General features: G+C 40.9%; 1 protein-coding gene across 5 annotated transcripts in view; it reads left to right on the forward strand.

Moving 5' to 3' along the window:
* LOC125016930 (vacuolar protein sorting-associated protein 13B-like) overlaps positions 1-19,257 on the forward strand; it is a 302,660-nt gene that overhangs the window by 33,220 nt on the left and 250,183 nt on the right. For 3 of the 5 annotated variants that reach the window (XM_047599702.1, XM_047599699.1, XM_047599700.1), the window contains exons 8-16: positions 172-446; positions 4,001-4,096; positions 6,052-6,174; positions 6,467-6,604; positions 9,274-9,361; positions 11,822-12,007; positions 13,924-14,093; positions 14,283-14,480; positions 16,952-17,076. In XM_047599702.1, the coding sequence (XP_047455658.1) occupies positions 172-446; positions 4,001-4,096; positions 6,052-6,174; positions 6,467-6,604; positions 9,274-9,361; positions 11,822-12,007; positions 13,924-14,093; positions 14,283-14,480; positions 16,952-17,076 (1,399 nt within the window). The remainder of the gene's footprint in view (positions 1-171; positions 447-4,000; positions 4,097-6,051; positions 6,175-6,466; positions 6,605-9,273; positions 9,362-11,821; positions 12,008-13,923; positions 14,094-14,282; positions 14,481-16,951; positions 17,077-19,257) is intronic. The other 2 variants (XM_047599703.1, XM_047599701.1) reach the window with 1 other exon arrangement.

Raw genomic sequence — 19,257 nt, forward strand, 5'->3', positions numbered from 1 at the left:
ACAAATGTAACTTATTTATATTTGAATGAGAGAACAGCAAGCTTTGTAGAAATCCTATCCTAGTCTTACATTCAGGCAAAGGCCCAAGCTTTTACACCAATGTTAAAGTACTGTAAAATCATCTGCTTTTGTTTCTGTCACAATCATAATTCATTTGTTTATCCCCTTCAGCGATAGATGCAGAAATGGAAAGTCAAGGGTCAAGCCAGTACTCGGGCCAGGATGTCTACATGCAGTCCGGGAGTCCTGAAGAGGGAGACCAAGGCTGGGTGTCATGGGCTTGGTCCTTCGTTCCAGCCATCGTAGGCGCAGAGGAAGAAGGAGAGGAAGGCCTGTACCAGCAGAGAGAGGCAGGAAGCGTCCCCAACAGCCCCCAGCAACACACTCCCAAAGACCCCATTGTTTCCATAGGCTTCTACTGCACCAAAGCTTCTGTTACCTTCAAGGTAAATCAACTTTATGAAAAATATTGCATAATTATAAATGGAAATTAAACGTAAGTAGTCGTTTTCTTACAGCGACCTCAGTTTAATGGCACTAACAAAATCCCCTCATAATGCAGCATTCGCTTGCCTCAGAAGTGCGATGTGAAAATACTTGAGCAGTGCGGCTTGAAAGTATTTGCACCTCTCAGAAATTTCCACATTTCTGCCTAAAAATGACTCAAAACATCCACAGATTTTTTACAGTGTAACTGTGAATTGCTGATTAGTCGTCTACAGCGGCTTGGAAGAGTTTTATCCCATTCCTTAGTACAGAACTGTTTCAGTCATAAGATATTGGTGGGTTTCCTCACATGAACTGTTTGCTACAGGTCATTTCCCAACATTTCTACTTGATTAAGGCCACAAAAAAAATAAAAAATAAAAAAATTCCCAATAGTCTTCTGGCTTGTCCCCATGATGTTTAGCAGTTTAGCAAACTGCAGAAGGGCAGAAATGTTGTTTTTGGAGAAGGGTGGCTTTGTCCTTGACGCCCTGCCATGCACACCATGTTTGTTCAGAGTTCGACTGATGATTCATGAACATTAACATTAGCCAATATGAGAGAGCAGTTAGTTACTTAGAAGTTATCTTGGGTTTCTTTCTCTGACTATTATACATGCTGCTTTGGGAGCTATCTTTGCGGCCCTGTACATGTCTCTTATTACAGCTCTGTACTTATTAGTATGTAATTATAAGGTAGTTGTTACGGTCCATTGGAAACGTGTGTGTACACACTGCAGATTGCTCCGGGGAGAAATTGGTTCACCTGAACAGATTGCGATTGCTAACAACAACCTAGACCTTTTCTCAGATGTGCTGGAGCCAGTCTCCCAGTTTACCCCAAGTGTTGCCATGACAATAGGGGACCACTGTTGCCTTCACCCTCCACATTTTTTCCGCTTCCTGTTTCAGCCATCGGTATTTCTTGATCCTCTCATGTTTTGTCCTCCCGGGTGTTTCTATCATCCGCAAATTGCAACATCTATCACTACAATGTTCTTCTGTTGTTTGTCGACGACTTCTAGAACTGGTTGGACAGCCGTCACAAGTTTATCGTTCGGGATCCTGGTTCACTCGCCGTCTGCTTCTACTTTTCGGTGGTGTCTCTCGCTTTGATTGGCACAGATTTTTCTGTACGCAGTCTAAAATATAAGACATGGCCACCCCCGCCCCATAGCTTTCATGTCTTCAACATAATTCTACAATGTAGAAAATAATAAACACCGAAGAAAGAGTTCAAACCTTTGACCGGTGCTGTATATATACAGATACTAAAGATAAAGATCGTGTGTTGCATGTACCGTTGCTACATTCACTCCCTCTGCCTACCTCACCTCTGAAACTTATTTTTATTTTGTTGACATTTTCAGTTAGAGTCTTAAAAACAGCTTGATCCCCAGGAAGTTCCAGTCCCCTTTGTCTCTGTGTGCGGTATAGGGAAGGGTAGTGTAACCGCTAACTGGCGTCTCGGGTCACATTAATGTTTTAAACATTATACATGGAATGATGACTATTCAGAAATGAATCCCGAACTTTAATCCTGCCCGCTCACTTAGAATAGTTGGAATTCATCTGTGTTTCCCCTCAGACTTAGGCGCTTCAGCTCACATTACAGGTCTGTGTGTGCACGTGTGTGTGTATGTGTGTGTGTGTGTGAGTACTTGACAGTGTGTGTAATCAGTGAAAGGGAGATACGTCTCGGGCCAAACAGGCCTTGGTGTTTTTCTAATAATGTTTAAATTGTTCCTGTATTGTTTGAGTTCTTTTAATCAATTAATTGCCCCTCGTCCGGAGTAATTGCAGGCAGCTGAAAGGATGGTTTTTTAAATGTTTTCGTCTCTTTCCTACAAGGAAGTATTTAGTTTGAAGGAATTTCATGTCTTTGAACAGCCACTGCCTGAACCTGAGTCTGACATGAATGTGAAATCAGAGGGGTATTTTTAGACTGCTGACGCACTCCACTCCAGATATCTTTGATCAGAGAAATTGGCAGTGTGATTTAATGACCTATACACACATAATGCATAGTTTAGCACTGACCATTTGATCTTTTACTTTGGCCCACCTGCCAGATTCTCACTAAATGTCAGACCTTTTGCCATTTTTCATTTTAAGAAACACTAGTTCTTTAACTTCTTTTTTTTTTCTTTTTTTCACAATGTTTAGTTTGAGCACGTTTCAGGTACTTGAGCACTTCAGTCTTTTTCCGTGTTTCCTTCAGATCCTTGTTGCATTTCTGAGTAATGGACAAAATGTAAAAAAAAAAATTACCCGAATCCATTTATTTGTGATGAACCCCCAAAGCTGTTAAAAGACATCTAATTGATAATAATAATGATAATGTCACTGGCTCTATTAAAGTCTTATTGTTTATAGTAGCGTGTTGGTGCTCTAATGAAACACTGAAATACCCCACTACTCTTCCTTGAGGAATGCTTTATTCATTTTAGTGTGGACAATTCATCCTGGCATTGTGCACTGATGTCGTCATACAGAACTATTCTTTAGCTATGCTAGGTAATATAACATCCTTGCTCACCATTTCTCCCTGGGACCTGCAGGAATGGGGCTGGGGTGGTCCCTGCACGTGATTAAACCATCAGAACTGAACGAGGGGAAGGGAGCGAGGGTGAGAGGCTGCTCCATCAGTAGGGATAATAAGGCCCAGCTGCTTCTTGCGCCGCACCTGCTTCCTGTGTTAAAGTTGAATGGGTTGGGGTCTGCATATTATGTCCTACACTCACAGTTCTGAGACTTAGGCAACCTCAGAAGCATCGCAGCTCTGTACCCTTCTCACCCCCGCCTGCTAAATTTGACCAGGTGCTCACTGTGCGTCTCCACCCTATCTCTACGGCCAATTAACCTGAATGCTCGATGGACAATCACCTCTACATTAGTGTTTGGCCCCTCGGTATGTTAAACTCTTTAGTCATGTTCTGATTGTCGTGCCACTAAGGCCAAAAGGGGCCTCCGCTAAAATCAGCGAGAAGTGGCTGTCATGCGGTTTGATGAATGTTTCTGGCCTGAGTCCAAAGTCGAAACACAAAACTACCTTAAAGTCCCATGGCTGGCATCGAGGCTCCGTCTGATCTGAGAAAACGTCCTTGTTTGGATGGTATTGTTTCTGGTTTTAAGCGCTGTTTTCAAGGGCCTTATGTTCCTAAGCTTGTGTAGCTTTTGTTTATTTTTCCAAACCTGTATCTTTTTCGGCAGTGAATAGTGGACACACACACATCAAGAGAGAGATTGAGAGCTACAGTTTTGTTTTCCAGTTTTACATTACTGTCCTCTCCCAACATTTTAAGTCGGCAAATTCTCCTCCTACATACCTACTTATAACACACATTTAAACTTTTTAAAGCACCCCATTGTCATGGTCTTTTTTTTATTGTGTTTGTTGTGGCACCCGTGTGTTTCACTTGAAGAAATTTTAAGATTTTCTTGTTCCTTCTCAACCATCACTCAAGTTAATTCTGTGAATTCTAACAGTATTAAATGTAATCCTTCTGTCTTAGCTGACGGAGACCCAGTCGGAGAGCAGCTATTACAGTCCTCAGAAGGTCAAGTCTAAAGAGGTCCTGTGTCTGGAACAGGAGGGAATGACTATTGAGGTAAGACCGTATAGATTACCTTATCACCTACATGGTTTGTTGATTGTAATAGAGCTGAACACAGGTTATGGACTAATCCATAGATGTCTACATACTGTATGTATATATATGTATGTATATATATATGTATGTATATATATATATATATGTATATAGAGGGAAGCTTGAGGCGAACACTGTCACTTGTTATATTTTTGGGGGCCAAAACTGAAAAAGCAAAAAGTTAAAGTTTATTTGCATACCAGCTACTGCTAGTTGTAGACGACTTTGGTTGAACGTGATTAAAAGAAAGGATTGGAGTGAGTTAATTATCAGCAACTCTCTATTTGCAGCGCACATTTGATATCAGGTCAGATTAATATCTAATAGAGCATCAGTTTTAGTCTGGATAACGTTATGGATTAGACTAAAATGTGACTGAAATAACGCTGAGTTACTCATTATTTGGAGGGTTCTTGATACATGCTAATGCTAATGCTAACTAACGTGAGGTTAGTTGTGTGTTTCAGTGGTATCCCATCAGTGGTTTCACTTACTTCTTGTAATATCTTTATCTTTTGGAGAGGCTTCACTTAATAAAGACAGACCAGACTTCTGCCCCTCTGTGTCCTCCTTTGGTCAAATTGTCCATCCAGTGAGTGGGAATGTAGGTTTAGGTGAACGTAGTCCCATCGGTCAGAATCAGAAACTTTTTAAAAATAACACTCATGGTCTGGGGGAGTGAATAAAATATGTTTTCCTCGTTCCTTCCAGCCAAAACACACTATTGAAATATGTTAACTGCTGTTTTGGGGTTTGAGTGTTTGAGATCTTTTGCCTCCAGTTAAGCCCCGCCCTTCAAAAAAAACATCACTCTGTTTACAAACCGTGAAAGGGTCAATTGGCCCTCGTAGAGTTTGAAACCATTTTTGATGACTATGAATATTGTAATTGTTCACAACAGTTGCCCTCAGTTTTACCTCGCACAATCTTGTTACCTGTCACAATTAGAACAGATGAATGAAGCTCCCTGTCCTCCCTTTTGATCCTCATTATGAGTATTTTCTTTTCTCCTTCTTTACTGTTGTACGCTTCCTTTTAATTCCCTCCTTAACTACATTTATAAAGCCTCGCCAGGTCAGTAATCAGTACCTGGCTGTACATGCATTGGTGTCTTCCCCATGATGTAAAAAATACTTTTAAACCTTTTTCTCTGATTACCTGGTTGGAGTAAGAACGTTTTTTTTTTGTTTTGTTTTGTTTTGTTTTTTTGCTCCAAAGCTTTTTACCAGATGTGAAAATTCTGAGTGATTTCCAGTACCATTTTTTTTTTGTAATTTATGTTATGGCTCGACGAGAGAGAGAGAGAGACAGAGAGAGAGAGAGAGAAGTATGAACTGGGACCAAAAGCGAGAGCGTTGAAAGGCAGAGGGGTGGCTAGTAAAACAGGGAGAACTAGGCCTTGTAATAATTTTGTGGTGAAACGTAAAGTTTTATTGGACTCTTTGTTTAGCTGTCTGGATGTTCTCTGTTTATCTATGTATTGGTAAAGCAAAGACATACTGAGTGAGGGGAAAACACACCTTGGGGATTACAGAAGCTGGCTGGCTGCTACCACATGCAAACATGCATCGCTCTCGAGGGAAAATAGAAGCTGTCTGACCCTGGATTTAATTATTACACAATAAATGGACGCTGCAACCTCAATGTCACTGCAAACCAATGTAACATAAATGGTCATAGTACCCGCCATTCTCCATTGATACTTTATTCAGTATACGCGGTCTTGAACTGTCCTTCATTTTACTGTTTTTATTCCTATTTAATAGGTTGGACAGTCAAATTAGTTTTGGGTTTACAAGTAAACGCCCATCTGATGATGATGATAATTCCTTATAGTCTTCACGTAGCGTTTATCTGTTCCACATTGTTCTTCAGTAGGAACTGCTTTTTTATTTATTTTTATTTTATTCCAGGTGCTCATGATGGGGGACCCCTTTTTCGATTGTCAAATTGGTTTTGTAGGCTGCCGGGCTCTCTGCCTGAAAGGCATCATGGGAGTACGGGATTTTGAGGAAAACATGAACCGACGTGAAGAGGTAAATACCGCGTACAAAAAAAGTAGATGACTGGAAAGACGATTAAAATGTCAAAGAACACTTAAGCTACGTCTCCAGGAGAAGGTTCTGTGTTTTTAACTTATGCTCTGCTAACAGCGTTGTACAGTTGCAGCAAATCTGCAACCCTTTTGGGCCACTGACATTACCTGAGATCCCTCTTAAATATCTTAGTCGGCTATAAATATATTTAATATTTTAATTAAATTACAGTACGTCTGAATGAGATCTTTGTAGCTCTCATAACTTCCCCTTTTCCTCCGTGTCTTTACAGGACGCGGTGTTCTTCAGCTGCGGAGACAGTCTAAGCAGTAAAGGAATGACTTACCTCACCAACTCACTCTTTGACTACCGGAGTCCCGAGAACAATGGAGTCAGGGCTGAATTCATCCTGGATGCTGCTAATCATAAGGTACTAATTAGACTGATTAGAGGTGACTACAGGTGCTCATCGCTGATACTGCCTTGCCAGATATTGTGTCCCCGGGCGTGTGCGGAAAGGTCTGGTTTTGATGGTTGGATACACCGAGTAGAATGAAACGCATTTCTGGTTGGGGTCCTCGGAGAACACCTAGAGGACCCCGGAGCAGCCGTGCAGCTCCGTCAGTAAAACTGTTTGTATTCACAGTAAAGCTGTTTCATCCCCTTGAAAATTTACCACAAAGTTTTAAAAGAGATCTTCACAGGAGTTCATTTCAGTTCGATTTCAGACCAGGCCAAGAACCAACTCAAGGTGCATCTAGAGGCTGAGAGCAGCACATACTAATTCTAATTGGCTCGGAAAATAATGCATTAAACTTCACTTAATGAAATATCTGTAGGTGAGATTGAAACTTCTCCTAAAAATACAAATTAATATCCACCCCCCCCCCCCACACACACACACACACACACACACACACACACACATTAGTGTTGGATATTATTCAAATGCTAAAACAATAAGCACATTACTTAATTTGGGTCAATAAACAGTAATCTGACATAATTACAAACAGCCTTTCTTTATCTTTCATCTGGAAAGCTGCTGCGTCAGCTATTACCGTCTTTAGTGGTGCTATTTTTCTTAACGTATAGTGTGCTCTCCTTCAAATAACCTAAAGGTTTTTGTTTGGCATCAGATTATTTCCGTCAGTCACCTCGCTGCTGGCTGCAGTAGAGGAATGTTCACTCTGTCCAAGTAGTAGTGTTAAACCCATTGTTCCTGATAACTCACAGCTTCCTTCATCAACCCTCACAGCTCCAGTGTTGACTCTGCTTAGAAATGTTCATGACCCTCAGTGGAGCAATTGTTTGGACATCCATCCATCTATCCGTACTTGAAAGTCTAAGACTCAAAGGTTTTAGTGCTAATTCATTAGTGATTTTGAAACCAGCCTGGCTTTGATCCAAAAGCATGCCAGAGCCATTAGAGATCCCCTAATAAATATTACTTATTAACCCGCCTCCCTGATAAGACTCTCCTGAAATCTCTGTTTGGAGAAATAGTGAGTAAATCCGGGGGTGGAGTGTTAAATGCGTGAGGGGGGGGGCCTCACTCATTCATTTGTTCTGTTTCTTGTTTGCTCACTCTTTCTCACTGTTCGTCAGTTGAAATATAACTTTCAAATAATGTTGATGACCCGTAATGAGTTATGTTACGACAGCGCACGACACCCAGGCGGACCAGGAATAAGGTCAAAGTTTACGTGTTTACCGTTTCCATTTGTTAATGATGATTGTAAATAAATACATAGAGGTGGCACAGTGTTTCAGTAGCCATCAATACCACACCTCGTAATTAATGAAAGACTGTTGGAACATTTTTATTGTCTATTGTCATGTGTACACATTATAATGAGTTGATAACTTAATTTAACATGTTGGTCTAAATGAAAATACTGTAAATAAAATGGCCCCAACTCAAAAGTGCATGAATTTTAAACAGACATTTGTGCCTCAAATCAACACTCTAAGAAATTATTCATGGGGTTAGTGAGTATAGATCAAAATCAAGAGCTTTTTCTGCATAATAAAATACATTTGTGATGTGTTCACTTTATAATGAGTTGATAACTTAATTTTACATGTTGGTCTAAAACAAATAATAAAATAAAATTGTGTCAACTCAAAAGTACATGGATTTTAAACAGATAACTCAAACTTAAAATTTATTCTGACTTGAATAAATAAGTTATTGTACTAAGAAAAAATAAGGCAACAATTTGCATGAACAAAAGAAATAAGTTAGAATAACTAGAAGAGGTAATTTGCTTCCTCCCGATGCCTGGTCTGTCCTCAGTGTCTGGTGGTCAGGTTCTGGTGTGGTGGTCAGTCACTACGATAAACGATGTATTATTATTTTAACAAAATTAAAATTAAGTTTGTTTAACTTAAATAAGCTTGTAAAGGACAAGAAGTTGTGTTGCTTATACTAAAGTAATTGCCTAACTAGAAAAGTCAGAAATTTTTACGTAGAGCCAGCACATCATTTTTTAGAGTGTAAGCTTTCTACGTTATACGCCTTTGTGGTTACATACAGTAATAAAAAAAAAATAAAAAATTGAATTTCACAATGAAAACGTGTGTTATGGTCCCAATGAGACAGTTTTGATTTGTTATAGAAAAAAGTCCTATCTTGTCGTAGATAAGATATATATATATTTCCTTTGGCATGCCTCCAAGCACCAACCGAATGAGGAAACTTTCAATTCCTTTTATCAGTAGCTTATTACTCAATAAAGTACAGAGTGGATATGTAGTAAATTACTCTGGCTGTGTACTGTGAAATATGGACTATTGCTTCTTTTGACCTTCGCGCTCTCAAAAAGTATATAAAAAAAGGTTTATTGAGTTTACAATTTAGCTTCAATCCCGTCTCTTTTTATTGCTAGTTTTTGTAAGTGCGTTTAAATAGCAGTGATATTACAGGTCTGTTAAGTATCTCGGCTAAGTACGTCCACCTCTTAATAACTCTTTCTATCACTGATTTAACCTCCACTGCTCTATCCATCTCGACCCCAGCCATTGCCACTCTAAAAGGTTATCAGCTTGTTTGCTCCCTTGCCTCCATATTTACCTAATTCTACTTTTGTTTGACAGGAGACCTACACGGAGATAGCAGGCATGCAGCGCTTTGGTGCCTTTTACATGGATTATCTCTACACAATGGAGAACGGCAGCGGCAAAGGTATTGTTTGATTCCTTCCTCCACACAGAGCTTGTTTGGTCACCTTGCCACCTCTTCTCTTTCTTTTCTTTTTTTTTTTTTTGTCATGTTCTCCCTTTCTCCGCCTTGTTCTCCTCTCTCCTCTTGTCTTCCCATCTCTTTCTCCCCTTTTCTTTTCTTCTCGCCTCGCTGTCAAACAAGCCCCCTGGAGACGTGAAGAAAGAGCTCGTCTCGTTTCAGTCACAGCCACCTGGTCCTTGACCCTCTCTGTCCTCACTCTCACCCCAAACTTACCTGGAGGGCAACTGTCAGAAGTGTTTAGTCTGCACTGACACGTATTTGAGTTTCTCTCTCCCCACTGCTTGTTGAAACACTGTTTCCCCCTCTGTCTCTTTACCTGTAAGCTCTTGAGAAAGTGAATAGGCCCCTCTTGCCTAATTAGATGTCACTCTGCCAGGCAGAAGCCTTAAGAATGGCAGGGCTTCTCATTCCTCAAGCAACCGCACTCAAGAATGTTTATTCAAGTCTTAAAGATCTGAAGTTCCCATTAAGACATAAAAAAAAAAAAAAAAAAAAAAAGGCCTCCCTTCATTTTGAAATGTTATATTTGGCCCGTGAACATCTTGTGCCGTACCGTGTGATGTTGAACATTTTTATTTCGGTGCTGCTGGAACGATTCTTTCTGTGTAACACCTGACGGACATTCATAAGTTCTCTGATAAAATTCAGCTCAGTTCATAAAAGAAATCCAGTTAGATCTTTAAACTTCTGAGACCCAGTCTTAATTACTTTATAATAAGATTAAGGTATTTGGGATTGGTAAGTATAAAAAATAAGCATAACCTTTGAACTGCAAGTACTTTTTGACAGACATTATAAAGACACGGGGATTGTTTCAGTGTATATTAAAATTTAAGTCCCCAAAGTGTACCAAAATTATACGCATGTTATATCGAACCAGAAAAGCATAAAGAAACAAGTGTATTGACCCTTTGCTAACAAGAAAAGAATGTCTCTTTATGAGGACAACTGGTCTAAATGACGCAGAATAAGCTGCCACAAACCTAAAACGTGACTTCTGTAAAGGCATTCATTGTACGCTATTGCGTAATGTACTGGCAGTGTAGTGTGTACTTGAAAAATTTATAATAGGATGCTTTATAGTTCCTTAAATTAACAGTGGAAAGTGCAATATTGCTTTGAAAAAGTCCCCAAAAACTATAGAAACAAAGAATTGCTTGGATTAATTTAAGAGCCTGTTCAGATCATCTCCTTGGAGTCTAAAGTCACCTGTGTTGTCTTACTTGCCGCCATCTTTTTTTTCCTCTTTCGTTCCCTCAACATTTTTCTGACTGGGCTATTGTTTCCTTCTGCTGCTGTCAGCTGCAGATAATAATCTAAATTAAAAAAAAACAGTGATACTGTCATACTGAGCTGTCAAAGTCATTTCTGACGGCAGGATAAGTGTCACTCTCCCCTCTCCTGCGGGACGGCTGTGGTTACCCTTGCCAGCTGGAATGCTTCTCTTCTGTCAGTGTTTCTGCTCTTCTCGGACGTGGACCAGATCCAGTGTCAACCAAACAAATTAGCCTGCATTGCCACAGGACTAACGTAAACTCTGAGTCGACTGAAATACTAACCGACCCAGGTCACCGTACCATTGACTTCACATTAGAGTAATGCTGCAGATTAAAAACTTTTTTTTTTTTTATAAATCTTGGGAAACGGAGACACTTTTAAATCGTTTAAATCCCAGCTAATTTCAGCCTTCTCATCATTCCACTGACCATTCATTCTACCTGCAGCCATATGGTTGATATTAGGCCTAATCCATTGCAGCCAAATCTCACTCATGGGAGGGGAAGTGGCACTGCCTGTTGCCCTTTATAAATTTCCAAAATTCAGTGGAAGTTACTCCCCCAATTCCCCTGCTCTTTCTGCTTTAAAATAAAAAAAAAAAAAAAGAGAAGAAGAAGAAAAAATAAAAAGTAAAATTCATAGTTTTGACTCTTAGCTGTAAGAATGTTTAGTGCATTGGTGGAATGTAATGGGAATAAAACAAGTTGTGACCCTTTGTCCTCTTCCTCCCTCGCTGCCATTCATCCACCCCCTTCTTTTATTTTTAATTTCTGCCTTTTTTATTGCCGGGGAGCTGAGTCTTTTAAGTGGACCTCTGGAACAGGGGGCCTGCGATGAATGAAGGGACAGCTGTGTGAGAGAAGTGGACATTTGGAATATTCATCATTCCAGAGGTTCACGGCTTTGTGAGCTGCCTGTGAGCTGCTGCGTTACACCGCGGCTATCTTAGCGGCTTCTCTGCCTAATGGAGACGACAGGATTCCGGGCTAATCTTAATATTAATATCTGCACATTAAATGACCCTATATCACCAATAATGCTACACTCTTCAAGTTTGTAAGGGCACACACTATAGTGTATACCGTAGGTCTTATGTCTGTGCATGTGTGTTCCTGTTCGCAGGCTCTCAGGACTTCTCTGTGGTTGGTATGGAGGAGGTAGCGCCTGTGGTTCAAGAGACGTCCATCAAGAGGTTGGTGGTGGGGCCTCTGGACATCCGGCTGCACAGCAGCGCTGTTCACCGCATCCTCAAGATGGTGACATGTGCCATGGACCACGAGTATGAGCCGTACTGCAAACCACAGCAAGGTCAGAGATCTTCTCCTTCTCCTTCTCCTTCTCTTCTCTTCTCCTTCTCCTTCTCTTCTCTTCTCTTCTCTTCTCTTCTCTTCTCTTCTCTTCTCTTCTCTTCTCTTCTCTTCTCTTCTCTTCTCTTCTCTTCTCGAACGTCTTTCTTATCTGCACTCCGTGCACTTCTCCCCTGCCAGCGATCAGAAACTGCAGCAGTTTACAGTATCCTCATCACATTGTTATTTCCTTGCACAACCCCATCCTTCAACACACAGCTGTACATGAAAGCAGTGACCTTTTGGACCACATCGGGGAGGTTAAGCCAAACACCTTTTGTTGCTGATGGTCCTGCGCAGCTATTGATGAGCTCATCCCTTCGATGTTGTGAAACAGCGCGGAATGTGTGGCTGTGTGCAATATCTGTAGCAATAACTCTTTTGCAAAAGATTTTTGTGAAATGATAACATCCGTAGGTTTCGGTCGTTTCAGCATCTGCGATAGATAATGGATGATGGGGTAATTACTATAGAGGTTTTTGTCTAAAGTTGGATAGGTCAGCATGTTCCTTCCTGTTTCTATATGTGTCTGTGCTCTCTGGCATTGTCTGCGGGGAGGGTCAGCGTGGTCAGACCCCTGGGGAAAGAGCGAAATTGAGATAAAAGGGAAAGCCAGCGTTGCTATTAAAAACACTTTATGTTCTGTGTTAACAAATCTCCTCTCTTCTACGTCTTCTGATTGCAATATTATTTAGTTTAGCTCTGCAGACAAATGTGTTTCCTTCGGTTTTTCTGTAATTTTTAAAAATATTAAAAGAAAGATATACTCAGCTTCACTGACAAAGCTTGAGTTTGTTTCTTCTCCAGTCGAAAGGACAAAAAAAATCTTAATTCTGACTGTCTTTGGGGCTACACAGGTTTTAGCTGGTCTGCACGTGACTTTGGTGACATCTGATATACTTCAGTTGATAGAAGAGCAACAGACAGCAAAAGGGGAAAGACATTCATATCTGTTCTCCTCTTTTTTTTTGCCAAGAAGAGTCACTTTCTTTTCCAGTGAGCTATAAATAGAAGCTATACTGTGTCCTTATGTTTTATAAAATCTGCCCCTTTTGCTGATCTTCAAACTAGTCATGTTAATTTTTTTTATAATAAATTAGAAGCTGGATCTAGTAAATGCCTTTTGTTAAAAATCATCTATTCTGCATGCTTTAAACATGTAAGCGTTTGTAATCACCTCCCCGTGCACCGTGTGAGCCGCATGTCGTAATTTGAACGATCGCTGTGGATATCGACTTGAGCCCTGGCACACTATTAGATTGGACATAGTAGTGCCAGATGAACCTGATGCGGGCTGTGGCGGTAAGCCAAAGAACAAAACAGATTTGAGATCAAGTTCTGAGGCCACCTTGTAGTTGGGAATGAAGCCCAGCAGAACCTTCACAGAAGAACTGAAACATGCCCGTGTGCTGGGACGGGAGCCAAGGGCCGTAAGAAAGGGTTTGAAATTTGGTCTACCTTATCCATGCACAAAGTTTAGTGATTTAGTGTTCTGATCACTCTTTACTTTGGGGAACCCTGACCTTGCTAACCTTTTTCTTTTTTTTTTCTTTTCTACCATGTTGACTTGCTTTGCTTAGTTTTCCTGCCTCTTTAAATGTTTCTGGTTATTGATTAAATCTGCGGTTTCATTAAATGATTCCAAAACAAAGCTTCTGGGAAATGGCCATGGTGATTAACAGTTCTCAGAGATGCAAGTACTTCTATCGTTCATTGTTTTAAAGCTACAAGCACAAACTGTCTTTCCTCACTTTATTTCAAATAATATGCAACATATTGTTTGCTAACGGTTACTGTCACTCTTGCAGAGCCAAGTTGTTTTATAACAATATGCAGAATTTTACAGCCTTTCTTTGCGTTGTCTCATTATCTCTGTAGAAATCGTTGAGGAGAGCAGTGGCCCAGCTACTCCAGAAGAAATATCACGCTTGGAGGAATTCATCCCAACCAGACTCACCAGTCTCACCCTGTTACGAGTCTCAGTCACCGTCTCAATGGCCGAGTTCAACCTCCTCCACACGCTGATGCCCGTCATCATGGGGCGGAAGGTAGTGCCTCCAAAATCTCCTTTGTTTGTCATTAATGTCCTCGTATCTCAAGCCTTACCTTCTTTGGCAACCTCGTTTTGTTCGGGGCTTATTGTGTCATTGATGGCAACAACAAAAAAAAAAACATAAAGGTGTGAAAAGGTGTATTTTACTCGTAACCCCCTCCTCTGTTTTATATTTTCCATCCAGCAGACTGCACCAGGACCAGTCTCTGTGCCAGCGTTTCAGCCGCTGGATCCCCTTCCGTCTTTGCAGTTCCAGGTGGAAAGGGTCAATCTTGAACACTCTGTGCCCATGTATGCTCAAGAACTGGTCACCGCTGTCAGCAGTCTTAACCAGCCTTCAGACAACCTGCTGCATCACTGCTATGCACACCTCTGCCTCAAGGTGAGCAGTTTAATATTGTACTGTATGGATTCAGAGTAAGAAAAACTCCCTTTCCCAACATGTAGTAGGTCATACATATATATTTGATTCATACCTGTGTATTTAATAATTATATTGCCATTTCATCATGCAGCTGAAACGGTTGCTTTCATGTCATGAGTGCATTTTCACGGTTAAGGGCAGTCAGATCTACTTAGCGGATGTGGAACCATCCGACTGCCATTTTCCATTAGCTTGTTTGCTCGTTTCTCTATTTTGTTTATTTCGTTTTCACATTTCTCTCTTTATTCGTCATCTTTCCATCTGAAACTAAATATGCTCTACATCTGGTTGGGTTTTCATGCATAGCGTGCCAGTAGGTTAACCGGGAAACGGCCACTGTAATGAGTGTAGCGCCACACGTTTGACTCTGCTCCGAAGTGGCCCCCGTGACCCTTTTAATGACCTCGATGACCCCTTTTCACCTGGTCATAAAAAACTCAGCACTGAGCTTCCTGATGAGCACCAGTTCACTTCTGGTCTTCTTTATCTACCAAACTGATGGGATGCTAAAGCCTTGTTCAGTGATGCGGTGACATACTCCTGTTTTTACACAGGTTGCATAGTTTTGACCAGTGCTTTGGAGGCTCAAAAAATGTTAAATTAATTGTTAATAACAGTTGCATATGATAATAACATTGAACTGATTAAATGTTTTGCGTCTTTAGCCAGCAGATCGCGTAAAGTTTAAATTAAACATTAAACTTAATGTAGCGACAGTCTTGAGTTTTTTTTTTTTTTTTTACAAACTCTTGGCATGTAGTAAAAAGGTTACTGTAGTTAATCAACAACCATATTCATAAGTTTATTCTGTGAAACAACTCTGTAAATAGTATATGTTCTCTAACAAAGTTCTTTTCGAAACCATGACAATTTATGTTAAGTGAAGTTTGCCATTTGTCTTCCACTTTGATTTTCAAAATGATTTATAACAAGGCTACAAATAATTAACTTCTAAGCTCTGCATTTATAATTTATTTGTCCCAGGTGTCCTTTGTGAGACATATAGAGTGCTAGTGGATTTGCTAAATCGGGTTTTAGGATGCCCGGATAACAGATCTGGAGTAATTTGTGATGGTATAGCGTGGCCTGGTATGGCCTGAGCGCGTTATTGGGGCAGGATGTTTACCGGACGTCATGCTGGTAGTCCTTATCAGAGGGTCAGCGCGGGGTTAACAGTCAACTGGTCAGTGGCCAAGGATCATTGTGACCAATCAGCCAATCGGCATCTGTATCTGCCGCAGTCTCTAATTCTACCTCTGGATTTTGGCAGCGGGATCATGGCAGGGTGGAGGTCATTCTGGCCGCAATTCACCCGGTGCAGGAAGTGATTTGAAAAGGGTTTAAACTGAGGCTTATCTTAATCGGTGTTTTATTGACGCTGGCTGTCAGAGCTTAGGTATCTGTCTGAGGGTAGTGGTTCGCCATTGTCTCGCTTTTTTCACGATGGTCACAAAGGGCTCAAAGCGGGGCCTGTTTGCTCAACAAGGAGACCACAGAAGTAAACAGATGTATCACAACTGAAGATCTTGATTATTTGAATGTTGGCTTCTGAATGGAAAACTTCTGAATGGGGAACAGAAGTGTGGATCCCCATAGAACGCTGCAGTTAATCAGAGTGTGGTGTGTGTGCATGCATTTCAAAGTGGCGTTTTTATTATGTCTACATCTGTATATAACAATCATGCAATTCAACTTGATATATTGCTTCCAACATTACATCCTCTGGCCACTTGTCCTATTAAAAATAAATGAACATCGTCATTTCGCCTGCCCGCCCTGGTCCAGCTGCAGAGCAAATAGTTAAGTTCACCTTTACTTGGAGCAACTGAATGAGTCCAGCTCTGTGCAGACACGGCAGCTGCGTGTAGGACAGCTGGGCCCAGCCATCATCCTGTACCTCTATTATTAAACAGGACTTTATTAGCATGTGTGCTATTAACACTATGTAAACACTGAGGTTGCAGTACATTATGTGCCGCTAACAGTAGCTTAGTTAATGAGAGATCTCTCTGGCATAGAGCAGGGTTTGCTGCCTTTTCTGTACTTATTGTTACTGTATGTACGAAGACTTGGCTTCAACTTCAAAGTTATCCCGAAAACCTTGTGTGTTCATATGTGTTAGTGTACATACCTGTGGACAAAGTGTGCTGAAAACTCGATATAGCGCAATAGTCATGTCACTTTTGTAATCAGGCATGTCTTATAATTCCATTACGGGGAAGCATGTTTTTTGTTTCCCGCATATAATATAATTTTGTCTTTTATCTTTATGGAAGCCAGAGCTGAACCGAACACATTTAGATCAAATCAGTTTAAGGGCTCCCCAGAACCTTAAGTGTAGCCGAGTGATGATGTCGTCGTGTTTTTTTTCATCCATTGAATAGTTTGATATCGCTGTCTCAATTTCCATCCCTGTTACTTCTTTGCAGGTGTTTGGGTTCCAAGCAGGCTTGACGTGCCAGGACAACGCAGGGGCTTTTCTGCCTCTCATTCCCATCATCCCTTCCTTCAGCACTGCGCTCTATGGGAAGCTGATTCAGATGCCTGTCTTCTGGTGAGTTTGTGCCGCTTACGCTATGCATCGATATCACATAAAAGCCCCGTGTATATGCACAAGATGCAAAATATCCATAGATAAAATAGAACTGTATTCATGAGCACAGATGCAATACAAGATTTAGTTTTGGTACAAGCAAAGAATCCCAGCATCTTTGAACTTGGGTCCCTTCAATGCTCAAAAGAATAACAGCAGATGCAATGATGCATCTGTTTGGTTATACTACTGTTCTGCAACTGTGTTTGTTTTTACTAAGAATGTTATTTGGACTTTCCACAAGCACCCCTGGATGGCGTGTTTGGCAACAGCAACTTTACCAACAACATTTAAGACATATGCCAAGGTCACGGGCGCAAACATAGATCTATTTTTTTTGTGGCAAATATAAAATGTGTACATCTAATGTGTGTGAACTCGCGGTACGTATACACTTCCTGTATGCAGTGTGTGTTCACTGTAAGTTTGACGTCAGGCCCGTGTATTGCAAGAGGAGGGCCGTGCATCAGAGGGTATTTAAAGTGATGGATGAGGCACTTCTTCAGCAGTCGATGGGGAAAACAGAAAAACAGTCATCAGCTTAACAACTGCAACTGTTTTTTTTTTTTTTTTTTTTTTTTTCGGGGGGTTTGAAACTTGAGAAGAGGAAAAATACAGTGCTGTCTAAGCAGATGAAAAAAAATATTGCTGTGTCCTTGTTTTTTTTTTAATGCCAGACAGAGGATGAGTCACTGGACACGTCTCCTAAGGAAGTGAAGACATTGAAGAGAGGACAAGAAGGAAAAATATTAGTTTGGAGTTGGAACAGTTGAACAAAGACAGCATTAGAGAAGTTAAATTATTAGAGATTAACAATGAATTAATGTCACATTTAAAGGTTGCTGTAATAATACGATGTTATGATAAACAAAAACTAATGGAACAGAACAAGGCAGAGGCTGCAGACTGAATGGAGAACAGAGAATTGGGACAAAGAACAGGAGAACAGATGAGAGGGTGGGAGCAAATTACAGTTTTGTGGGACTGTAGGGGGTAGGGATGAGAAACAAAAAGATTGTGAAAAGGGATAATGCATGAAGGAGAATGTGTACGGGACGAAATAACCTCTCTCAAGTCGTTTTTAAAGTTTACAATCACAGACCTCGACTGAATGTGTTCATTTTTGTTGATGGTACAAAAAAGTCTTTGAGAAACAGTCTTTCAAAAACAGCAAATAGTTCTCAGGAATCATTTTCACTCCATTACTGTGTCTTCAGTAACGATCTGGAAAACCCCTGACACACACAGACGCACACACACACACACGCACAGACGCACACACACTGTGCCCCCTCACTCACACCTTGCAGTTAAAGTGCCTGTTAAAGCAGGAAACCTGTGTAAGAGCACTAGCTTGGGAATCAATTTCCCCCCATTAGTTTAGATTTAAACATGTCAAAGAGCTGCAGATGGTTTTGACTTTTCCAGACTTTTTTCTCCAGGCAAACATTGTATCTACTGTACAATGGTTAGTTGGCCACAGGGGGAACCACAAAGCCCTCACTGAGAGCGCCGCGTAAATTCTTCTGTAGATAAAACCCGATTCCGTGTGCTCCCTGCTCCTAATAAGACCACAAGTTGTTTGTTTGATCTCCACCCCACCTCTCCTCTCTGCCCCGCCTGCCTCAAATAGTCGATTCAGACGTCAAAGGCATGTTATTTTTCTTTCTGACAATCACTACATGTTTTTCTTTCATCTCGTGAAAGCCTTCCAGATCAGTGCCTACTGTGGCTTTTCCTTCAGCCTGGACCGATCCTTAGTAATAACTCTGACAACCTCTCACAGAGTCTCTATGACATGTTAAGAATGTGCTCTGTTATTCTTAGTGTAAGCACAGCTTAGAAAGAAGAGAGTGTGTGTATGTCCAGCGTGCATCAGGTGGCCTCATCTTGCTGTGATCTGAATAGATGTTAAATACCATAATGACATTCAGATTAAACCTCAGTGTATCTGAACACAGATAATTCTACTACTCCGAAAGGGATTGTTTCCACTTTTGTCCCATTTTCTCCGTCCGCGGTTTAAACTCAGCGTGCCGTTCACGACACATGAACTGGTTAGACGCACTGCTCACATTTTCTAACAGTTGCCCGTTTGTTTCGCTCCGTCTCTTTCCTGTAGACGATAATGAGCCTTCATTG

The sequence above is a fragment of the Mugil cephalus genome, chromosome 11, assembly GCF_022458985.1.
Source record: "Mugil cephalus isolate CIBA_MC_2020 chromosome 11, CIBA_Mcephalus_1.1, whole genome shotgun sequence".
NCBI classification, from domain to species: Eukaryota; Metazoa; Chordata; class Actinopteri; order Mugiliformes; family Mugilidae; genus Mugil; species Mugil cephalus.